The sequence below is a fragment of the Melozone crissalis genome, unplaced genomic scaffold, assembly GCF_028551555.1.
Source record: "Melozone crissalis strain CALT ecotype California unplaced genomic scaffold, PUWL_Pcris_2 ptg000018l_1, whole genome shotgun sequence".
NCBI classification, from domain to species: Eukaryota; Metazoa; Chordata; class Aves; order Passeriformes; family Passerellidae; genus Melozone; species Melozone crissalis.
Genome location: NW_026535796.1, coordinates 25,392,297 through 25,414,438, shown reverse-complemented (window position 1 = coordinate 25,414,438; position 22,142 = coordinate 25,392,297). Strand labels below are relative to the sequence as shown.

At 38.0% G+C, this 22,142-nt stretch overlaps 1 protein-coding gene across 1 annotated transcript; it reads right to left on the bottom strand.

The window, feature by feature from the left end:
* Positions 1–10,636: 10,636 nt before the first annotated feature.
* EMC7 (ER membrane protein complex subunit 7) lies at positions 10,637–18,823 on the bottom strand. Its single transcript, XM_054276061.1, has 5 exons — positions 18,588–18,823; positions 16,296–16,415; positions 14,792–14,930; positions 14,181–14,261; positions 10,637–12,629 (listed from the first exon to the last, which is right to left on the bottom strand). The coding sequence occupies exons 1-5, from the start codon at positions 18,821–18,823 to the stop codon at positions 12,477–12,479; spliced, it is 729 nt and encodes a 242-aa protein (XP_054132036.1). The 3' UTR covers positions 10,637–12,476.
* Positions 18,824–22,142: the final 3,319 nt, after the last annotated feature.

Sequence of the window (22,142 nt, the reverse complement as noted above, 5' to 3'; positions counted from 1 at the left end):
CTTTCTGGACTCCTTTGCACTTCAGGATGGGGGCCAATCTCTGTGGAAATCCAAGGCAGTTCTGCGGGCCCCCTCCTTCCTTCTCCAAGAATTTAAAATCTGTCATTTGATGATCACTGTGCCCAAGACGGAATCTGTCATTATGGGAAAGGCTTTGGCACAGGCTGGCAACTTGCATACCCAGGACCTTCAAAAGGCTTGGCATGGGTGATTTATGGATTTGCATGGTTTCCAGAAGCATGCAAAATGCTGACTTACCTGCAAGAAAATTGTTCAGTAAACTGAGGAACACAAGAAACAAAGCTCTAACATGACAAAACACATAAAACACATAACAAAGTATGTTAGTATCTTTCCTGAAAGAAGTTTCATAGGCACAGCACAAATGATTGCTTTGGGAAAACAAACTAACAAACCAGCAAAGCCCAACCAAACAACAAAATCAGGCCATAGAAATACTTCTGCAGCTTTGAATGATTTTGAATTGCTTTGCAGCCTTGGCTAAATGCACTTTGGTGTCTTTGCATAGGATTAGTAACAAAAAAAATGTTCATAACAGCTTTCACTTGTTCTTGAACTTATGAGCTGGCATTGGCATATGAATGTGTTTTGTCTGACAATGCAGAAAGCAGTTATTAACTGCTGAAACACAAGGCTGTTTCAATACAAATTTTCAATCTCTTTTTACACATTCAGTTTTTGTGAGATGAACCATTATTTGGGGAACGAACCAAAGTATATTTTTGACTAAATGTAAAACAGAACAAATGCTACTCTTAGAAACATTTGACTTTTCAAATATTCAGCAAATTTATTGAGATTTCTAATGAAAGAACTGAAGTAAATATTAAAAACATATTCTTTGCACCTTCCTGCTGAACCCAAGGCTAAATTCTAAGGGTGTAGAAACTGAAAAGAATTGAAGAGGGTTTTTTTTCAACAAAAACACTGACCTAACTTGAAAAATACAATCAAAACAATCATCATGGAAGACACTGGAAAATAACTGTTTGGTTAGCTGACAGACTGGTGGTAATAAAAATCTTAAGTTACTCATCTTCCTTTGAAAAACAGCTTGATAGGAAACATCTGATTTTTTTACTCTAAGGGTGGCAAAAATTGCCAGATATGAACATTGCAGGTGAAAACTGTTGGAGAATACTTGCATGGAATGCCAGTTAGGTGACATCTGTCTTAAGATAGTAGAATTTGTGATTCTGAGGGAAAGTATGTGCAGCATTGTGAGGAAAATATATTTTAAAAATAAAAGGCAGACCAATAAACTTAGGCAACCATCTTCTCTCTTGCTAACAGTCTGAGAGAGACAGGCTCTTTGAGCAGGCTGGCAATTAATAAATGGTATTATAGTGCAGATGAAATGACAAATTATTTCTCCTAAAGAAAGACAAGAATCATAGTAAGACCACAAAAGGTCTGGCTAAAAAATTCTTTAAAAATCTGAAAGTCAGAATGAAGTTGTATAAGTAAGGGGAGTCAAAGGAAAAATCCTAAGAGTGATTATGTAGGGATAACACAATAACTGATCATGATAAAATTAAAGGTTAAGATTAAAAAGGTTACCTCTATCAAGGGACATAAAAACCCAAAAAATATTCTGTAAACAGATTGGATATAAAAAGAAGTTAAACCCAAAACCCCATTATTTTATGAGGGAGAAGGACAAATGGCACTGATTTTTTTGTTGCAGACTTCATAAGCAGTGATCAGATACTTTATAAAATGAATTTTAGTGAAGGAGTGGGACTGAAGGCCAGATTAAGTGAAAAACCTCTCCAAAAATCTGAAGTAGTTCAGTATTTTCAAAGTCGCAAGGACGGATAAAATTGTGTATGTACCTTACAATCTAGCAAAAGTCCTCTCTGAACAATTTACATAACAAAAAAAAACACCAAAAAAACAAAAAAAAAAAACAAACCAGGGGATGACAAAGTAATGAAAATCAGCAAGGAAAGACTGGTCAAGAAATAAAAAAATCAAGAAATAAATCAAACAAGGTTTGTTCCTCCTTGCTACATGTATCCCTCATTTTCTGACCTTTGGTCCTTTCACTGAACATTTCATAGAAAGCTCTACATGCTCCCAGAGTCACATTACAAGTATCCCATAATAGAGCTGCATAGTGCTCTTTCCCCTGTATTCCATAGCAAATCCCTGTAGACAATACATCACTGTGCCAGGAGCTCTGGGATTTTTTATTCGGGTTTCACACCAGGGACAATGGTCTAATAATTTTCCTTTGATAACCTTAGGAGCAGAGAAGTCTGTCCCTTCCATTTTCACTGTTTATGCTGACTAGGGCTCCTCTGCATGTCACTATTCACCCAAATCTCACCATGATTAATCCCATAGTCTAACAACAACACAGTCCAGTGGCCACAACATGTGACTTGGAGATTCAAACTGAACACTTGGGAAAGCTCGTTCACCAGGAGCAGGGAACAGGGGAAGAGGTCTCCCAGATGGGTTGTGGAACCTCTGTACGTGGAGGTTTTTAATGTTGGCTAGACACAATATGACTGAACAGATGTTGGTGAGCATCCTGTTTCAAGTAAGGTTGACTAAAGACCACCTAAACAACCAACACTTCATCAACTGTCTGGACTTCAGAGAAAAGAAACTTTAAAAGTATCTAGCATTTCAGATCTGATCCAGATTTGGCATATTGCAAAGTATGAGTCAAACTCAGAGTCATATTTTAAACACTATTCTACTACAAAAACACATCTACTAAAATCAGTAAGTTGAAAATATTTTCCATCTGAATGCATCAGTTTTACCTCAAGTACTTGAACAAACAGAAAAAAATATTTGAGAAGTACCTGCACAAATATTTGAGTGAAGAATTTCATATGATTATCAGCCCTAAAATATTTTAAAAGCAATGTGTTGATCTTAATTTTAAATCAATTAGCTATATGATTTAGTTTAAAACATTATAGCTTAACCTTGTAATATAGGAGTCTAAAAATTATTTTCTCAACTGGGACAAGAAGCAGCTGGAAGCAATTGCCATGGCAACCATCTCATTTCCAAAGAGAGATTCTGTGACTTCTGTTGCTCTTTAGCAACCTCGCAGCTCAGTAGCATTGCTTAAAAAAAAAAAAAAAAAGGGAGGGGGGCTTGAAAGAATCATGAAAAGAATGTTCTAAAACATAAAGCAGGCTTTAAGTAAACAAAGTAAATTCTCAGTCTGAGGGTGAGCCCAAGGAAGAGAACCAAAAAAAAAACCAAACCAAAATACATATATCCCACCACTCTAGCATGTGTCTTTGCAAATGACTGTAGAATCAATCTCTCCTGGAAATAATGTTTATCACAGATTTCACTGTCTCACACTAAGTACGTGACTTAGTTTCTTGATCCTACTGTTTAAGGAAAGTTGATAGCAACATGAATAATACACAGGGGGTGGATAGGGTGGGAGCAAAAAAAAATTCTGTCAAAACAACACATTTTACTGCCCACAGCTCTCCCCAGGAGAGAGGTTGAGATCATATCATAAGAATTAGTCAGATTGCTCAATGACTACTAAAAGATTCTAAGGAACTATAGTCTAAGAACTTGTACAGACTAGAAAACCTGCAATGCCTCTTAAACAAAGAGGTTCTGAAAAAATACTCTGGAATTTAGAAATTAAGGGAAGTTCATGCACAGATGTCAAGGTTATGGTTTAAATTCTTATTTAGCTTTGCTTCAGTCTCGTTGGCTAAATGCCTTTTCCTGGCTACTGGAGTATTGCATGGTTGTGGCACACTTGGGACACAGATGATGGTCACTCAGACAACAGTGTCTGGAAATGCTACAGGAGCACAAGGCCATACACAGGTAAAAGTACATTTCTACAGGGTAGGCTGGCAGTTTTTCATCATGTGTATTTGCAGCAACACTGCTGAGACCAATACCTGCTGAGGCCAAAACCCCTTGCACTGCCTGGAGCAGGAATACTGAAGTTCCTTTCAAAAGGAATAGCATAGCAGAGCAAGATCTTCAGAGGTGTGCACGTATTTTTCCACAGCTCTGAATGGAACCTGGCTGCACTGGCAACTTTAGTCTATATTTTCTTCATAAAGGAGCTAACTGAAGCAAGTAAGCACTGCTAAATATAATAAACACCACAGAGCCTAATTCTGGTTCAGACTTCTGTTGATAAACCACATCATATTCTTATTGAGGAAACATTTGCTTATTCAAATCCCTAACTTGGAATGTAAAGGAATTGTTAGGATGTAAAAGCATGTAAACGTAAACTATATGTATCAAGTATTAAAAATACATAAGGACAGAATAGACAATAAAACACCATTAAAATACCCCCAAACCAAAAACAGTGTTTAAATCAAGTTAGAAATTTAAAAATTTAAATCTTTTTAGATGTAATTATGCTTTGCAAAGAAGCAAATGTAGAAAGTGGAAGTTTATTTATTTAAAACAAAAAGCTATCAAATGTGAACAATGTTCGAGAAGATTAAAAAAGGCTAACAAGGGACTGCAAAGCTGTAAAGGCACTTAAGGAGCTTCAGAGGGGAAGTGTATTCTGTCATATAAAAAAGAAACATAAAGAAGTTCAATGTATGAACAAGAGCATGCAGATTTTTTTGTAATCAACAGATTTGATTGAGAGGCAGAATTCTACAAATTTGTTTCTTTACAATGTGATGAAGTGGGTTGAAAGTAGGAGTTGACTTTTGGTGTTAGTTAATGGGATTTAAGATGACTTTTTTCATTTAGAGCTATCCAGATCCTTTGGAAATTTTATTCAATCATCTTTTTTCCCAATGAGATAGCTGTAAACAGTGCATTATGTTAAACTCTTGTATTTGCAGTGAACTGTGTTGGATTCTATAAAATCCTTCTAATACTCTCCTCAGTGTACACTTACACTTTTTGGGGAAAAAAAGAACAAAAAAGCAACTCTAACAATAAAATAAGTTTTAAACATATTACAAAGAAAGCATAGCAGTTTGATCAGGTCTTTCCAGGACAAATGACCTCTCCACCATTAGTCAGCTACCTGGTGATAGAAATAATTGGTTGCTACCAGTGAAACACTTGAAAGAACAAGTGATATATACAATTATTTCTGCCAGCACCAGCTCAATAGAGCTTGGTACTGCAATTTCAACAACACCCTTCAAAAAAAACGAAGGGCAAAAAGAAGTGAAAAAATTCTGTGCCAGTACCAAGCAGAAAAACAAACCAAAAGAAAAGAGGGAGTATTAACACTACAATGCAAAACCAAAAATGAGAGGATTTCAAGAAAATTTTCCTCTAGGAATCTTTACTGATTGTCTGTAGATGCTCATGTCTAATGTGGGAGACCCTTGCAAAGCTACAGGTAGGAGTATTATTTTCATGAAGCAAACATTTATCACAAACCTGGTAATAACACCATAGTTCAGTTCTCATCACTTTTGATAAATACGATGATGGATTCTGTACTTGTTCCACTAGAAGCCTGTCTTTCAGTAACTTTTAGTAACTGCTCCACCTCTCATCTGAGCTCCTCCTCTTTCTAAGAGAGAATGTTTTGCATGGCAAAAATACAGGCTTATTAGGAGCTTTGACCTTAAATTTCTTTGGATACTCTCTACTAATTCAGCTTCTGCATTTCTCACCTGCCAAGATGAAGCATTCTCACCCACATCCACGGATGATTGAGAAAACAAACTGGTAGAAAAAGAAACACTCCTCCCTACTGCCAGAAATTTGTTCCAAGTCTTACTCTGTTCTTGTCCCAGGAATGGAAAGTATTAGTTCCAAGTATTTAACTGGATTCTTCATGCATCTGCATGGTAAACATCAGTCCTGTGCCCTGCACGCCAGACTATGAGCTTGGGTGCCCTGTTCTCCATTCTGAAACACAGTGGAAAACTCACACCTGTGTGAACCAGATAGCAGGTAGACCCTTAAAGAATCCAGAGAACTTCTTAGGAGAACATTCTAATATTTCATACAGAAAAAGCGTTCCTCTAAAAAAAACTGTGTCCTTTTTCACTTGCTGTGTTTGCAAATGAGTTTCACCACGTGTTATATTACTTTGTTAATGTTTGTATTCAAATTAAAAGAATCAGTCAAAAATTCAGTTTTGTTTGAAAAATACAACAAAAGGTTTTCTGTTGCATATTCACTACCTTTTGCCCTTGACTGAATGACAGTCTTTAATAAATTTTTATTCCTACCAGCCATGCAGAAACAAACACATAACACAAATGATCCTAACTGTGGTGTTTTGTGCATCATCGGTAAATGAGCTAACTAGTTAAAGTTCCACTTGTTTTTCCACAGAAAATTATTCTGTCATTAAATCTTTACAGCCTTATTAGAAACAAGATATTACATAAAGGTTACTGACAGCATAACTGAAGGAATAACCTTGGAATTTAAAAAGTGAACTGGTTTTCCTGAAAACTCAATATTTATTATGAAAGAGAATGAATAATCCTTTATGGCTTTTGAAATACAGAAACAAAATAAATTAAAATGCCTCAGCCTATTTATGACCTCAAGAAGCTTTCACTACCTCAATCTGAAAATAGACTAAATCTTAATACTATTCCTACAGACAATTTTCTGACTAAAAGCTCCCTGTATGCTGTACTAACATACAGCCTGAATTACCAGATTATACACAGTATAATGTTCAAAATAGTCATTAAGATCTAAGTGTCTTTAAAGCCACTGAAATGATGAAAGAAGTAAGATTCTTTAAAATTCTATTTTTTCACTATCAATACTGATAGCTTTTTGGAACTCAAAGTTCCAAAAAGAACACTATTAGATTTATTAGAAGACTATTACACAGCATGAACCCTGGATTGAGTGGAGGAAAACTGGCTAGATTGTACCACTTGGGGAAGAGCCTTAAATGAGTGACAGCTTTTATGTTGTGACGGAGGGAAAGACTGATGAACTTCATCTCTTGAATGAAGAGTATAGCAATCTTTCTAAGATGGAAAGAAACATGGGATAGCTGCTTTTTCTTCACTCACATGGGTAATAGGCAAATACCAAATAGACAAAGAAGTCAGTGCCCTTCTAAAGGCTGTAACATTTCATTTGCTCTCTTGTCACTTGTCAAAACTATGTCCACCTAGAAAACAATGTCTGTAGGACATCATGGAAACATCTTCCAGCTACAATTTTTTGCAAATCTTAATATTTGAGTGGAATACGTCATGATAGCAATACTTAAATTTTCTTCTACTTTTGGGGGCTTTCTCCAAATCTTTCTCCTCACAATGAATTATAGCTTCAAGTATCTTACTAAAGGAAACACTGCCAGAGAACTTCCCTGGACATGGGAATCTGCTGATTCATAGTATTAAGCTTGTGCAATAGCTGTCAATACATCCTTGGAATGTGCCTAATAACAGTACTGTCCCTCCCCTCCCAGTAATTCCTGGATATAGTAGCAAAGTTAGCATGGGCAATAAATGACTCCTGAGCCACAGTGTCTCTGAGCTCTGTTTTGGAGAGCACAGCATGCACAGGGGTTCCTCCTGCCAAGCTGGCCTCTGAGCCAGTTCCTGCTTGACAAGCTTTATAGACCATGATTAAGCCTATTATGTGGGACCTTCAAAATGCCCTGTGCACCACAGGTGCTTCTTGTGCTTCTCCTGCCCAAGAATGTGCAAAATGTACATATGTAATCTTTTCAACCTTTTAACATTTTTCAGTAAATCTGCTTTTCCACTGATTTGAAGTTTAAAATTTTAAGTTCTTTCTTAGCCCATCTGTATTCCTTAGCCCATCAACAGTAGATGTAAACACTTAAATTTTCCTTCAGTTTGTTAAATAAGCGCAACATATAGCCATATATATCCATAGTTTATTCCACTAAGGCTTCATTACTATTTATTTATACTGGTTATTTTCCTAAAAGAAATAAGTCTCAAATGAAGCATAAAATTGCAGGAATACAAATTCACTATCTAGTATCTACCAGTAGCAACAAAATTAGGATCAGAAATCTCTTAAACAGGAAAATTAAATCCTTTTAGTACTTTAAGATACTTTTATCACTGTTAGCCTAGGGTCCTTTTATCAAACTGTAAAACCAACTTTGCCCTCTTTGAGCTACTGATCACACATGACCTTTATGCAATTAAGCGTACATTAACACCCAAGTGGAGATGTTTAAATAGATCATAGTGATTTAATACACTTTTCAATAAGTTGGAAAATTGTATGTACTTAAATTGCCTAGATTGTTTTTGAAATCTTGACATGCAGTTACTTAAAAAGGGTTGCTTTAACAGATAGATATAAACATCTACAAAATAATGCTTAACAAAGATACTCTTTAACAAGATTACATACTGGATTTTTTTAGTAAGTTCATTGCCAGCCTATCTGAGTACTCAATATTCATTACAAAATTTATCTTCACAATTTTATGGGATGAGCTTCTCGTAAGTCATACACTAGAAACTAAAACAGAAATAAATACTAGATGTTTTGTACAGTCTGACAGTTGCATCTGAACCCAAGGCACTTGATACCAAAGTTCTCTTCACAAATACAAGCCTTAATCACAAGCCAGCCTGTCTCTCTGAAGACACATACCCCATTTATGGAGCCATTATCACCCCCACTGCGTCAAAAAGATAAAGAGCACCAAGAATTTTTTTGTTTAAAACAAAGGGGAGATATCTGTACATTATATTTCCTCCTTATGTGTGTAGAATGTCAGCATCTTCAATGATGCAACTGGTAAAATTATTTCAAACTGTTCCAAACACCTTCCAGATCATCTTAAGTGACTAATAGCTAAAATAGACTTCAGCAAAACATGTCTCCTCTACCTTCGACACAGCTTGTCATAAACTCAGTTGCCCACTCATTCAGAACATGGCTAAATGAGCTCTTCAGCTACAAATCCTCAAGATGTAGTGAGCTCATTGTACCACTCACAGTCAGGAACAGAGAATTCCTGCCTCTGTTTCTGGTGCTTACTTTCTGCTGGCTCTGGGATTTCTTTGATCCTTCTGTAAGCTGATTTAACTTCCTAAAACATAACAGAATTCCAGCAGACTGATGAACCAATTTTGCTTGTTAAGTCAATGCACGACAAAGCCCGAGAAGTACCAGAACTTGTAATCAGAAGGCAGCAGGGTTATCCAGTCCAAGCTGAAGAAGCCTGTCTTCCTCCTTTTGGCAATAAGGAAATCAGCTTGCCTACAGTCCAAGTAAATTTTTAATTTCTGCTCTGAGGTATCAATTGCTTCAATTTATAGTCTGCCTTATGTTATCTCAAGAAGCCTCACTAAAAGGCAGCTATGTTGGTTTTGTTTTTTGAAAATGGAGATGCCAGACCTAACAGAGAAGACTGACTCCTAAAAATCCATACATAAGAAAATAAAACTGAACTACAGCAAACATTTATTTTCTGCAGAAATGCAACCTTGCATTTTAACTGCTTCAGGATCAAGTAAATTTTGTCTAGTGCCCTTTATGATAGTCCAAGGCCACATTACAACTTTCACTGACTGTGCCAGTTTTGACTGTGGTAAGAGTTTTAATGTTCTCAGTGGTTGGTGTGAGCCATGCCTAGGACTTGTGCTGGAAACAGTGCTGGTAACCCAGAGACATTTTCATTACTGATGCACTGTGCTCCACAGAGCCAAGGCTTTTTCTGCTCCTCACCCCACCCCATGAGCAAGGGGCTTGGGGAGTGCACAAGGAGTTGGGAGGTGACACAGCCAGGACAGCTGACCCCAAATGACCAAAGGGATATTCCAGACCATAAGGCACCATGCTCTGCATAGAGTGGGGAGAAGAGTGGGATATTTGTAGTGATGGCTTTGTCTTCCCAAGTATGCACTAGGTGTGCTGCAGCCCTGTTGTCCTGGGCATGACTGAACACCTGCCTGCCCATGGGAAGTTGTGAATTCTTTGTTTTGCTTTGTGTGCAGATTTTGCTTTCCCTATTCAACTGCCTTTATCTTGACCCACAAACATTCTTTTACTCTTCTGACTCTCTTCCCCATCCCACCAGGGGAATTGAGTGAGCAGCTGTGTGGGGCTGGGCTATTGGGTGAGGTTAAACAACAATGACCAACTGACCACAGTGACCAATGCACTCTGGCTAGAACCTCTCTGCTCGCTTGACAAACAGATTCCAGCTTTAAAATTAAAAAAATTTGTAACTTGCAGTAGTTCAGCAGCAGACTAACACACTTCTACAAACTGTTTTATCACAAACGAGTCTTAAAAGGAGGTGAATAATATACAAGATTTTTGGGCTTGGATTTGTCTGGTAACAGGTTTCTGAGAGCAGACATTGCATCTGATCCTGATGTATAAAGGAACTGCCTCAACCTTCATATTCAAAGTCCTAAGAAAAAGAGAACTGTTGAATATTCCATGTGCTCCTTCTAAAGTTTTACTACAATCTTTACAATTCCTGTGAACTTTTTCACTCTGAACTCTTAACAAGGACTTCCATTTTTTCATGGACTGAATTCTCCATTCTCCCTTGAAAAGAAACCAAGAGCATGAACAGACACCACAAAAGAAGGGAGAAATATCAGTTCCTACCTTTGGAATTTTGCCATGTTCCTAACATGGAAAAATGCATCACTATGATTAATTATAAGCTAATGCAATTCAATTGTTACTCATGGCTTGTACTTTCCAGGATAGCACAGTAACAATGCTAATTGCTCCATCTTCAAAAAACTGCTGGTTTTCATATATTTTTTTCATAAGAAATTGCTGAAAGAGGTTTTTTTTTTAATATAGTTTGGTTTTCTTTCTTCATCAATGCAACTTGACACTTATTTTAGTAGATTCTTCCAGCAAGGATATCCAAATATCTTTCTTGTCTCCACTGAAAATATTTTACTTAATATGTGAAACAAATAGACCATTCAAGCAAAACAAAAAGAGAGCAAAAATGTGCAGTTTACTTTGCAGAGTGAAATCTTTCATTGTCCACAGAAAACACTGGGTTATTTCTTCTCCAACACCTCAAAACTGACTTAATCTTATTGAGTATTCAGTCTTCTGCAACTTTTATGTTTCCCAGCATAACTTCTAAATATGTATTCTAAGAAAATTTATAGTCCTCTTCTGTGAAAGGCAGAACAAATACATGCATTATAATTGATTTTGCTTCAGATGTATTGTAAGTGGAAGTCAAATACCATTTCTGGAAGCAGATATACATTACCTCTGCTGCACTGACCGTTACCTGAGAAGTTACCAACTGTAAAGAAGAACAGCGTTTATGATGGAAAACAAAAAAGGACTGTTACTAATAGGGTTTGGCAAGTATTGCTGTCATTTTAACATGCAAATGATCAACTAGTAAAAAACAATCAGTTTTTTCAACTTTTCTCTGGGTAGCTTGAAAACAAACTGCATAAGAAATATACAGGCATGCTTGAAGAACAAAGTTCTGCCAGTGACTTAGCATTCCTCGAGAGCCATATACTTTGGAATGTATTTGTAAGATGAGCAGAATTTAGCTTCCTACTACACCTTCTTTGCTTTAATTTTAAAATTAGTTAATTTGAACTGCATTTAAAATTCTGTATTTGGCCTCAAATCCTTCCACTGGTAAGTTGAAAGCACAGCACACATAGAAACAGTAAGAAGCCTCAGTGTTGCAGAAGTGATACATGTAATTTAGAAAAGAAAGATTCACGATCTTGACAGCTTAAATGAATTCCTCATGCAAGATACTTTGCTTTCTTTCCTCCCAAAGAGTTTTCAGCAGAAAGTAGATCAGAGTAAAACTGGGCAATACACAGTGGAAAATCTTTGAACTAAAGAATGCCCACAGAGGTTGTGGAGTCTCCCTCACTGAAGATATCCAAGAAACATCTGGATGCAATCTTGTGCCATGTGCTCTAGGATGACCCTGACTGGGAGATCAGACCAGAGAACCCACTATGGTCCCTTCCAACCTTACCCACTCTGTGATTCTGTAAACTGTACAGGCAGCAAACAGCATAAAATGAAATGATTTTATGTGTAACATGTGACAAGCTGATACAGCAAATTACTTACCCAGTAAACTCACAACTCCATTTTGAAAGAATGATTTTTTCATTTCAGAACTCAACAAGTGTAAAACATTAAAGATATCTTAAAATGGAACTCCACTTCTACTATCTTTGAAATTTTTTATACATTGTCTTAAGACATTTATTACTGTGAAGCACATTGTATAATTTATTTGAATTCTCTACAGAACAATATAGTTAATTTAGTATAATCAATAACTTTATACAGATACAGTATTGAAGCCATGTCATCTTTGCTTACTGTCAAGTACAAAACAGCTTATACAATCTAAAAAATAGCTACAAACCACTCTTGTAGCATAATGTATGTTGTGCCAGGTTAAAGTTTACAGCAGTGGCTTTTTGATCTTTCAAGACAAATAAACATGACACCAATATGATAACAAATAGCTGTGCAAACTCAGACTTAGGAGGAAGATTTAACTACCTCCTTTTCCCAGAACTACTTTTCCCTGCTTTACTGCTGCTACCACCAGACTTGCTGGAAGATTTTGAAGAGAAAAGTCTTGTCATGAATTCAGACACATCTGGCAGCTCGTGGTTGGAATTCAGCATGTTCATTGACTGCTCCATTTCCTGCATGAAAAGATCAGAAAATCTTAATAGCTTTTAACAATTCTGGCTGTATCTAAGGCATCAGTTGAAAGACTGTATGAGAAAGATAACAAATTTTCCCAAATACTGTTTTACTTTTTGTAGTCCTCCAGGATACATATTACTACATAGTTTTATGCAACCACAGCCAAAACCACCCAGCTACACACAGAAACATAAAACCCCAAAACTAAAAGCAGCAATGCATGGAAAATGGTAACCATGTCTTAAGCAGTCTTACAGGGCAATCATCTGATAAAAAAATTCTGAAAAATAGAAAATATTTCTTTTCAGCACTACTTTTCTCCATATTAAAATTTAGGCTATTGCTTAGATATTCAGATATGCGTTCTCACAGATGTCACACTTTTGTTTTTCAAATCAGTATTATTTATAGCAAATTAAAAAATTTTTGATGCTGTTTGAAGGAATTAGATATTTTTATTGCCCTACTTTCTGACACCAAGCTACTAGAGTACTGCAGCTGAGTTTTCATTCCTTCAGGAAAAAAGGATTTTAAAATATATATATATATATATACAAACTAGTACTGTGCTGATTCCAGAAAGAAAAAACAAGTTAATTTGAAAAATGTCATAGAACCTCCATATAAACCACAAGTAAACACTTAACAATTTAATGGTCATCTAGAGAATGTCATTATAATTTGGTTCTTAAAAACAACTTTTTCTTACTCTTTAAAGATAAGTTAAATTATAAGCAAAATTCTTCCAACTTAAAAATTTCTCATTAAGAAGTCATATCAGTTATCTGATAAGAACTAAATCATCAGAAGTTTTGATGGCTTTACCATCAAAAGAACAGTCTGTCTCTAAGCAGTGTCAGATCAGTGAGAAAAGTAAGGAATTTGTGATTTTCTTTTTTAAAATTAGACTTCCAGAGTTCAGCTAGATTTGAAGAACATGCCATGAATACCTAGTATATCTTTTATCTGTTTTTTTAATCAAAATTGTAGCCAAAAGAGTATTATACAGCTTTGGTAGGTTTTCTAAAGGTATCACTTATTTTAAAAAAATTACTCAGACACCTATAAAGTACTACTGAAGACAATGGTCATTTACAGCAGAAGTTTTTAGTTAACCAAGCCTTCAAAAGCAGCCACCCATGACAGACAAATAATACTTGTAAAAATAAAAGATTTAGCAAACACCTTGAATCTCCATTTTGTCCTAGCCTTCTGCAATTCAGCATTTTGCATGATGAAAGGACAATAAATCAGATAATTTAATGACTATATTAAGACTCTGTATCATATACACTAGTGCAACATCTGGATTTAACAGCGCAGTCAACTGCGGTTTAGGCTGAAGCACAAGAGAACCCATCACACCCCTCTCAACACACTTGACACTTATTGAATGACTCATTGCTAAAACAGCAACACTCTATTAGCTGAATAAATGATGCCCATTAAGCTTTCCTTAAAAGCACAGTTCTGTTTTTATTACTTTTCTGTGCCCTGAAATCTCATTATCTTTGGTCTCCCCACATGCATCAACTGAATGTACTTACCCGCCTCATATCAGGATCACTGGTGTTGACAACTTTAGGCAAAAGCACAAATATCAGTAATGGAAGAACCATCATCATCACCTACAGAGAAAACAGGAAATACCTCTTCAGCTTAGTTGTTGGTCTAAACACTTTTAGAACCTACTAAATTAAAATGAAGCTCTACTAAACAGCTAAACTCTAGAACTACTGCATTCGAAACAGTAAGCCAGTAAGTAACATTTGTCAGGAATGAAACCTGACATGGGAGTATTGTGCTTTAAACAACAGTTTTCAAAGTTGGACCAATAAGGCAAGTTCTTGTTCTCTCTTACACCTGCTGTAATTAGAGTTTTGCAACATGTTGATCTCTGCACTACTAGACCAGCATCACATTGTTAAAGGAAGAGACTATGGGCTGTTTTAAGAGGACACACATTAACAGTGGTATGTAAGGGAGGAGAGGTCAGAGAGTAACTTCCCATTTGTAAGCAAGTAAAATCCAATAAAACAGTCCTCTCAGAAAATCAAAGGAAAAATGCACATTTTCCTCAATTGTTTCTATTCTTACTATTCTGACAAACAGCTGTATTTGAATCCTTAGCATACTTGTAATATTTGCCTGTACATACCATAGGGTTCATGAGGAAATCTGTCCATCCCCAAGATTCTCTCTTTATAAAGTATGAAGGTGGTCCAGAAGATTTCATCTGCAGTGGGTATGGCAGCCTGACAACTTCAGAGGGTTTGATGTAATTCACATATCTTGCTCTATTAGACAAAATGCAAATAATTGAAAATAAAAAACATAGAATCTTTGGCAAATCATAAAGAAGATTTAAAAGAATCCAAACAAGTTTTAATAAAAGACTACAAACAAAACCATCTGCTATGCAGTGTCAGCTAGGCTGCACTTTTGAAAAGCTAACTTCTCTCAGCAGCATATTTGATGGAATCAAAAGCAAACCACTTTTTGTTACCTTGCAAAAGTAAGACATACTATGCTATTTAGGGTCCAGCTTTGAACAGTGTAGTTTGACCAGTTTGCTCAGAACATCAACTACTCGCAAAGTTAATCCCTTTTCCACAAGTGCATTACTCTGCATTTATCAATACTGAATCTCAGTCTTTAGTACTTCGGAGGTTTTTCCATAGCTCATCACTAATATTCTTCATCTGGGCCTAATATTCAGATACTTACTCAGTACTAACATCTTTGTCATTCTTGACCCATTTCTCATGATTTATGAATATTTATCCACTTTGTGCAACTCCAGGGATGACTTCTGTCCATAAATAATTTATTCCTTGTGAATTTTTCACCAAATACTCATCTATAGAATGTCTATAGAATCTATATCTCTAGAATTCCCTCCTATCTTATGACTATGCCTTTTCTTCAAAACTTGGGATTTTCAAGTAGATCTTATCAAACACATCTGTCATCCACATGCTGTTTCCTCTTTCTAGTCATTAACCTAAGTTTTTAAGGCAGCATATCCCTTAGAAAAGCCCTGACATTTACTCCAAGTATCATTGTTTTTCATGCATCTCTGACTCCCCAGCTGCATTCCTCATTATAGTCTCTATCTGTTGGACTGATAGGGATGCCAAGCCTCCTCCTACCTTCCTTTGCAGATGTACCCCTCCAATTTTCTCAAAATCAAATTCGTTACCTTACTAGTCCTTAGATACACAAATGGTGCTAAGGGTGAGGTTATACCCAATATTTTATCTATATCTTTTTAATTGTTACATATTAATTATTGCCAATAAGATACTAACAAAGTATAAAAATAAAAATTTAATAAAGTTCAGAAAAATCTAAGCTCAAACAATCTGTTTTGAGCTTATTATAAGCTCAAACATTATTATATTATAACTATAATTATGTATTATAATAATATCATATTATATTATTATTATTATAAACAGACTGTTTGCACTGTTTTCTGTGAGATTTCAATTTTTAACCTCCCCTAAATATACTGCAGAAGTATTTACCCTGATGATTAAGCTGATGCATCTAATCTGAGATGGAGCATCAGACCTACAGCACTACTTCTGTGAATTTCTGTACTGTGCTGTCAGGCACACAGAACTCACCAATACACAGGCAAATCAGGAAAGGCTCACCTCATTTTGCCCTTTGAAGTTATGTCAACTCGAACAGGCTCAAATTTATGAGCAGGGGATATAACTTCCACTACATAAGATCCTGAAGGTACATCATGAACCACAAAACTTCCATCTGTCCTGAAAAAAACAGTGAGTTCCACAACATTTCAGTATGCTCCAGAATACAAAACAGAGTGCTCTGCTGTTTTTGTTTTTTAAAGAAGCTGTGTCATTTTATATTACAAATCTTAATATATCCACAATGACCAAAAGGAAAATTTAAACCAGTCAGCACTCCCAATATCAAGCCCTTTAATTCATCAATGTGTGCTGCTACAGGAGCAGAAATTCCCTGCTACGTTAAAGATTGTGTTGTACCCTCAAGGTGCTGTCTTGCTGGAGGAATAATTTACCAGCCCAAACAAGATCTGAAATAAATTATATTTCATGTATTCAAGTGATGGCAGGAATAATTTACACCTTCCTTTCTCCTTCTGAAACACATACAATGAAGTTTACTTTGCTTTGGTGCTTCTGCTGAAAGCAACCCCCCCAGAATGCCATCCTACATAGTGTGGGTTGGTGCTAGGGACGACTTGCAATGCAAAAATAGCAATTTGTACCTTTGTTGCGAAATAGAGGTTTTACTTCTAATTGCTCCCTTTAGGACCAGCCCACGCTGGAAAGCTCAGTCACAGTAACAAGGAAACTAAGAGCTCTGAACACATACACAGAAGGGATTTTTAGACAGGTGGCTTTTATTTTAAAATATGAAACTCGAATATTCAATGAAAATATTAGTAAAAGGTTACTTGGAAGCTTCAACACTAGTTGCGTTAAAGGTACAGAAGTTTTCCTCCTATGTGTTTCCAGAAGTTTCCAATAAGAAAACCCTAGTGCTCTCTACCCTGTTAAGAGCAACATCAAAGATCTTTTTCCTAAAAATAAGATGCAAAGTTAAGACAAAAATTTGTTAAAAGGGAAAAAAATGTAATTACCAAAACACATTAGAAACATGCAGCAGTAAAACAAATAAATGAGCTCTCTTAAAAGTGAATTCTCAAAGAATTTGTCATTATGTGCTTACACCACATCTCTCTCTAGAATACACAACACTTAAGGACCCACCACCTTTATGTGATGATTTGAATCCCTAACAATGCTTACGCTATCTCATATTGCAACTGTTTTAAGGATGTTTTCCTTTCCTTAATTTCTAAAGTTTCTTAAGTATTCAATTAAGCATTCAGAAATTTGTCAACCTGACAGCAGTTATTACTCCTGGATATGATGTCAGCCTCTCATAACTTGTTTGTAGTGGCTTAGCAGGTGCTACAGTGCCAGGATTCCACAAGATCTGCAGAGCAGAATCTGCTGTGTTATCCTATTGATAGGACCCAAAGTCAAAGTTAAGTTTAACTCCTATTGCAGAGGGATTAATTAAAAATTACGAATATTTATGAGAGTAAATCTTAATTCCATGTAATCTCATTTTCATACATATTTTAAAAACAATATATTATACTGTACTGAAAATCACAAAGAATGTAATTTAGAGTTTAGTTCTACTCTTGAAATTACATTAGTTCAGTTCTTAATTCTGAGGGTTTTTTCTGTATCTTAGATTCTCTAGATCTCTTGCTTATCTGAATATATCCAGCACCATGCGAGTCTGAATAAGATAATGATTCTTTACAGCTTCCAGCTACATTTGCATGATTTCTGAAAGAATAAAGCCACGTCCCTTAAATTAGCTTTCACCAGCACAGTTTAAGGTTTTCAGGGGTACTCAACACAGAACTTTAAGTTCCACCATGACCAAACACGTCCACATCGGGCAAATTCTTTGCCAAGGTCAGTTTCTTAAATAAGAACTGGCAGAATTTACAACAGAAGCTGAGAAGAAACACGGTCCTCCAGACAGCGCAAACGCGTTTGGGGTTTCTGTTTCGGCTGTTGTTTTTTCGTTCGTTTGTTTGAATTAAAACTCCGTTCCTGAGATTTTGGGCAACAACCTGAGCCATCAGTCCGGATACGCCTGCCGGAGGCTGAGGCCAAGCCCTACGGCAGTGCAAGGCTGGCCGTGCCCAGCCCACTACAAGGCCGGGGCCCAGCGTTCACAGCACGGCCCGCAGCTCAGCTGGGGATTCAGCGCTTCCACGCTCCCGCGGCCGTGCTGCTGACCGGGACACGGCCGAGCCCTGCAGGAGCCGCCCCCGCCGCCCGTCATCTCAGGGCCGGACTGCTAGCGGGCCCCACGGCCCCGGGAGACGCCGGCTCCCGTCCCGCCCCGCCCCGCCCGCCGCTCACTTCAGGAAGCCGACGTGCTCCTCCCCGTCCACCAGCACCCGGGCCCCCGCGATCCAGTCCTGCGGCTTCACCCCGGGCACCACGGCCCGGCCCTCGATCTTAAACCGCTCCCCGGGGCCCGCGCCGCCCGACGGCTCTGCCGGCCCGAGGGGCTCCGACCCGCGGGCTCCGCGGGGCAGCGGCGCCGCCGAGAGCAAGAGCAGCGCCAAGCACAGGCCCGCGCCCCGCGCCGCCATCGCCGCGCGCCGCCCGCACCGCGCCTGCGCCGCGATGGCCCCGCCTCGCGGCGAGCCGTGCGCATGCGCGGGCCCCACCGCTCCCGGCACGGGCAGGGGGGAGAGCCGGGGAGAGGCGGGGCGGCTCCCTCGGCTCCGGGGTGTGAGGGCGGGCAAAGCATAACTGGGCGCTTGAAGGGTGGAATGACCGAAATGGGGACCTACAGAAAATGGATGTGTAAGAAGCAGACGTAGCTTTCTTGGTAATGGATGTATTTAAGGCATTGTGGTTTGAAGTCTTAATAGTTATCATGAAAAGGCTAATAAACATTTTCTAGGGGCGAAAAAGTAACCAAAAAAATCTTACAAAAATTAAAATTGGCCTTAAGCATCATCTTTAAAATGATTTGTAGCAATGCAGTTTGTTTGGTTAGTTACAATGGAGTGAAAATTTGATACTTAGTAGGCAGCACAGACTGAGGGGAGAAGCCACAAGGGCTATAATCCCTTCCCTGCCCAATTTCCCTTCACAAAGCACGTCCTGTTATGTCACATGTATTCACTGCCACGTTGTGGCTACACTTCCTTCCACCCCTCTGGTTTATGTCAGAGTTAATTACCAAACCTGTGGAAAACACTGCCATTAAACACAATTAACCTGGTCATCAGCTGATAATAAAAATACTGAATCATTTAAAAAGCATATGTCATCCTGTGTCAGTGGGATGTTGTGAATTATTTGTCTGTTGGTATCTTTGAGCTGTCTCTTCTTTGGAAAAAATCAGGAAAATGAATGGTCAATGAGGTTCTTCTGTCACATAAGCTCACAAATCCCAGAAAAACAGTAGTACAAATGGAAACAAAGACATAAAAACATCAAGGTCTATATTTATCAGAATAATTAGTACATCAGCTGGGAGATGCTGTTTTTATTCTAGAAGGAATTTTACTATTAGCAGAGTTGTTTCTGCAGCTTGATTTCAAGTGGATCTCCCATCAAAAGACATAAAACTACCAAGTAACAGTTTCAGTTCAATGGAAACAACCAAACAATTCTAAGAACATGAAAATGCAGTCAAGAATGACCTCCATATTTTGTAGTTGTCTCTTCATTGATGGATTCACTCATTGAGTTGCAACAACATAGAAAATTGCAAGTTTCTTAGAAGTTCCACCCTACTCACAAGGAAATTTTAGGTTTTGTCTGAGTTGCTTCCACCAGCTGTCACTAACAATACAGAGCTGTCAGGCAGATGGGTGAGAGCTGACAGTCCCTCACAGCTGAACAAAGAGAAGGCCTAGATTAATGCAATGTCATCACACTGGTAACACTGAAATCTGTCTCCACATTCTTGTCACTTTTAGGTTCACATACAGACTGAAAAAGCAGAGGAAACCTATTAAATCCATCAGAATACAAGATCATCACAGCTGTTTACAAAGAAGTGGTTTGGAGTACTGTTGGATACTCTTAAGGAGTAGGAGAGTTTTTTAATCTCCCAAGGATAAAAGGGGTTTGCAAAAAATGTAGCAGAACTCACTTTTGATGGATCCTCTTCACAGTCAGAATTCTAGCAAAACTTGCTATGTGTCTTTTGCTTACAGGTCACCATTAGTAAAGCATTTAATTCATCTTGGAACATTTTGGCGTAATTGCTCTGAAAGCTTCTTTTTCCACAAAGGTGATAGTACCTTGGCTAGTATTTAAATATTTGCTTTGGAAAATGAAGATGATTTGTCACTGGCACTGGTTTATTGTAATACACCAGACAGATCCTGGACCACAAACAGCAGCAGTCCAAAATCTCTTTTGTGCATGACTCAAGCTGAATGTGCAGAGGTGTTGACTTTGACCAGACAAGCAGGGAGCACCTTCAGCCATCTGCCTCTAATCTCACCCTAATCTTTGAGTCAGTCCCCCGATATAGACACACAGATAACAACACTCAACACAGCAGATGAGTAATGCTGGTTCACAGATGTTCAGCGGAAGCAGAGATATAATCCTTGCTGACACAAAGAATAAATAAGAGCTGCATGTGCATTGGAATACTCATAGCTACATCCTATTTGGTTTCTGGTAAACTAATTAGAGGTGAGAAGAAATCAAAATGCTCAGCCAAATGAGCAGATTTATGAGACTGCACAAACTGAAGACAGATGGAAGAGTTCAGCATAAAGGTACTGTGAAAGGCCACAGCCAGGTAACTCATTAACTGAGCTCTCTCCTACCCAAGGAGCTTTACTATGATTAAACACGAAATTCACAAAAATTGTGCTGCATATTTCTTTCAGCACCATTAAAAAAAAATTTATTGTGGTGTGCCATCTACTGGCAATTTGCTGTGCTACACTAGAAATGGTAACTGATAGAAAAATCAGGATTACAGCCTGAGTTCAGCAACAGTCTTCTTTTTCCTTTGAATGTAAGATGCCCCGAGAAGGTCTCTGACTTGGGGCAGAAAGTGCACGGGCCATCCTCAGTTGCTCCAGAATCCAAGTCTGCTTCAAACAGATTGCCCATTCAAAGAACAGCAATGAAGCTGATGAAAGGTGTGGAGCACAAGTCTCATAAGAAGCAGCTGAGGAAGCTGGGTTTTTTTAGCCTGGAGAAAAGGAGGCTCAGGGGAGACCTTATTGTTCTCTAAAACTACCTGAAAAGAGCTTGCAGCAAGGTGGTGATCAGCCTTGTCAACCAAGTAAAGTGACAGGAGGAAATGACCTCAAATTGCACCAGGGGAGGTTTAGAGAGGACATTAGGAATAAATTCTTAATCACAAGCATTGCCAAGCATGGGAACAGGCTGCTCAGGGAAGTGGTGAAGTCCCCATTCCTGGAAGTATTTAAATGACCGGGAGATGTGATGCTTAGGGACAGGTTTATTGTCAGGACTTGGCAGTGTCAGGTTACTGGCTGGGCTCGATGACCGAAGATGTCTTTAGCAATCTGAATGATTCTATGTTGGGGCAGAAAATCTCTTAATCCTCTGCAAACTGTGCAGTTGTCAGAATAATTCCTGCATCTCCAACATGTCCACCTCCTCAGCATGGAGTCAGCATGTACGATTGGGGAGTTTCCTGTCTCAGAGAGATAACATTCCCCTACTCCCTTGGTTGCCTTCACCTTAAGGTGACCAGATAAACTTCTTCAGGATAATTTTTTTTTTTTTTTTTCAGGAATGAACTGTTTTCATGTTCTTATAACATATGTCCACAACCATGAAGAGGATACTCTATTTTGGCACACTCATCCTAGGAGATAGCAAATGCTGACATCAGAATTGCAAGATGTTGGCCAGTTTTGTCTGGTTGCAGTGGAACTCATATTTACTAAATTCAAA

Excerpts from the sequence above, each read along its gene's own strand:
- EMC7 (XM_054276061.1), bottom strand. The coding sequence starts at position 18,823 with ATGGCGGCGCGGGGCGCGGGCCTGTGCTTGGCGCTGCTCTTGCTCTCG. Across the intron at positions 14,931-16,295 it reads ACTTCAAAGGGCAAAATGAG|AGCAAGATATGTGAATTACA; the intron begins GTGAGCCTTTCC and ends TTTGTCTAATAG. Across the intron at positions 14,262-14,791 it reads ATTTCCTCATGAACCCTATG|GTGATGATGATGGTTCTTCC; the intron begins GTATGTACAGGC and ends TTTTCTCTGTAG.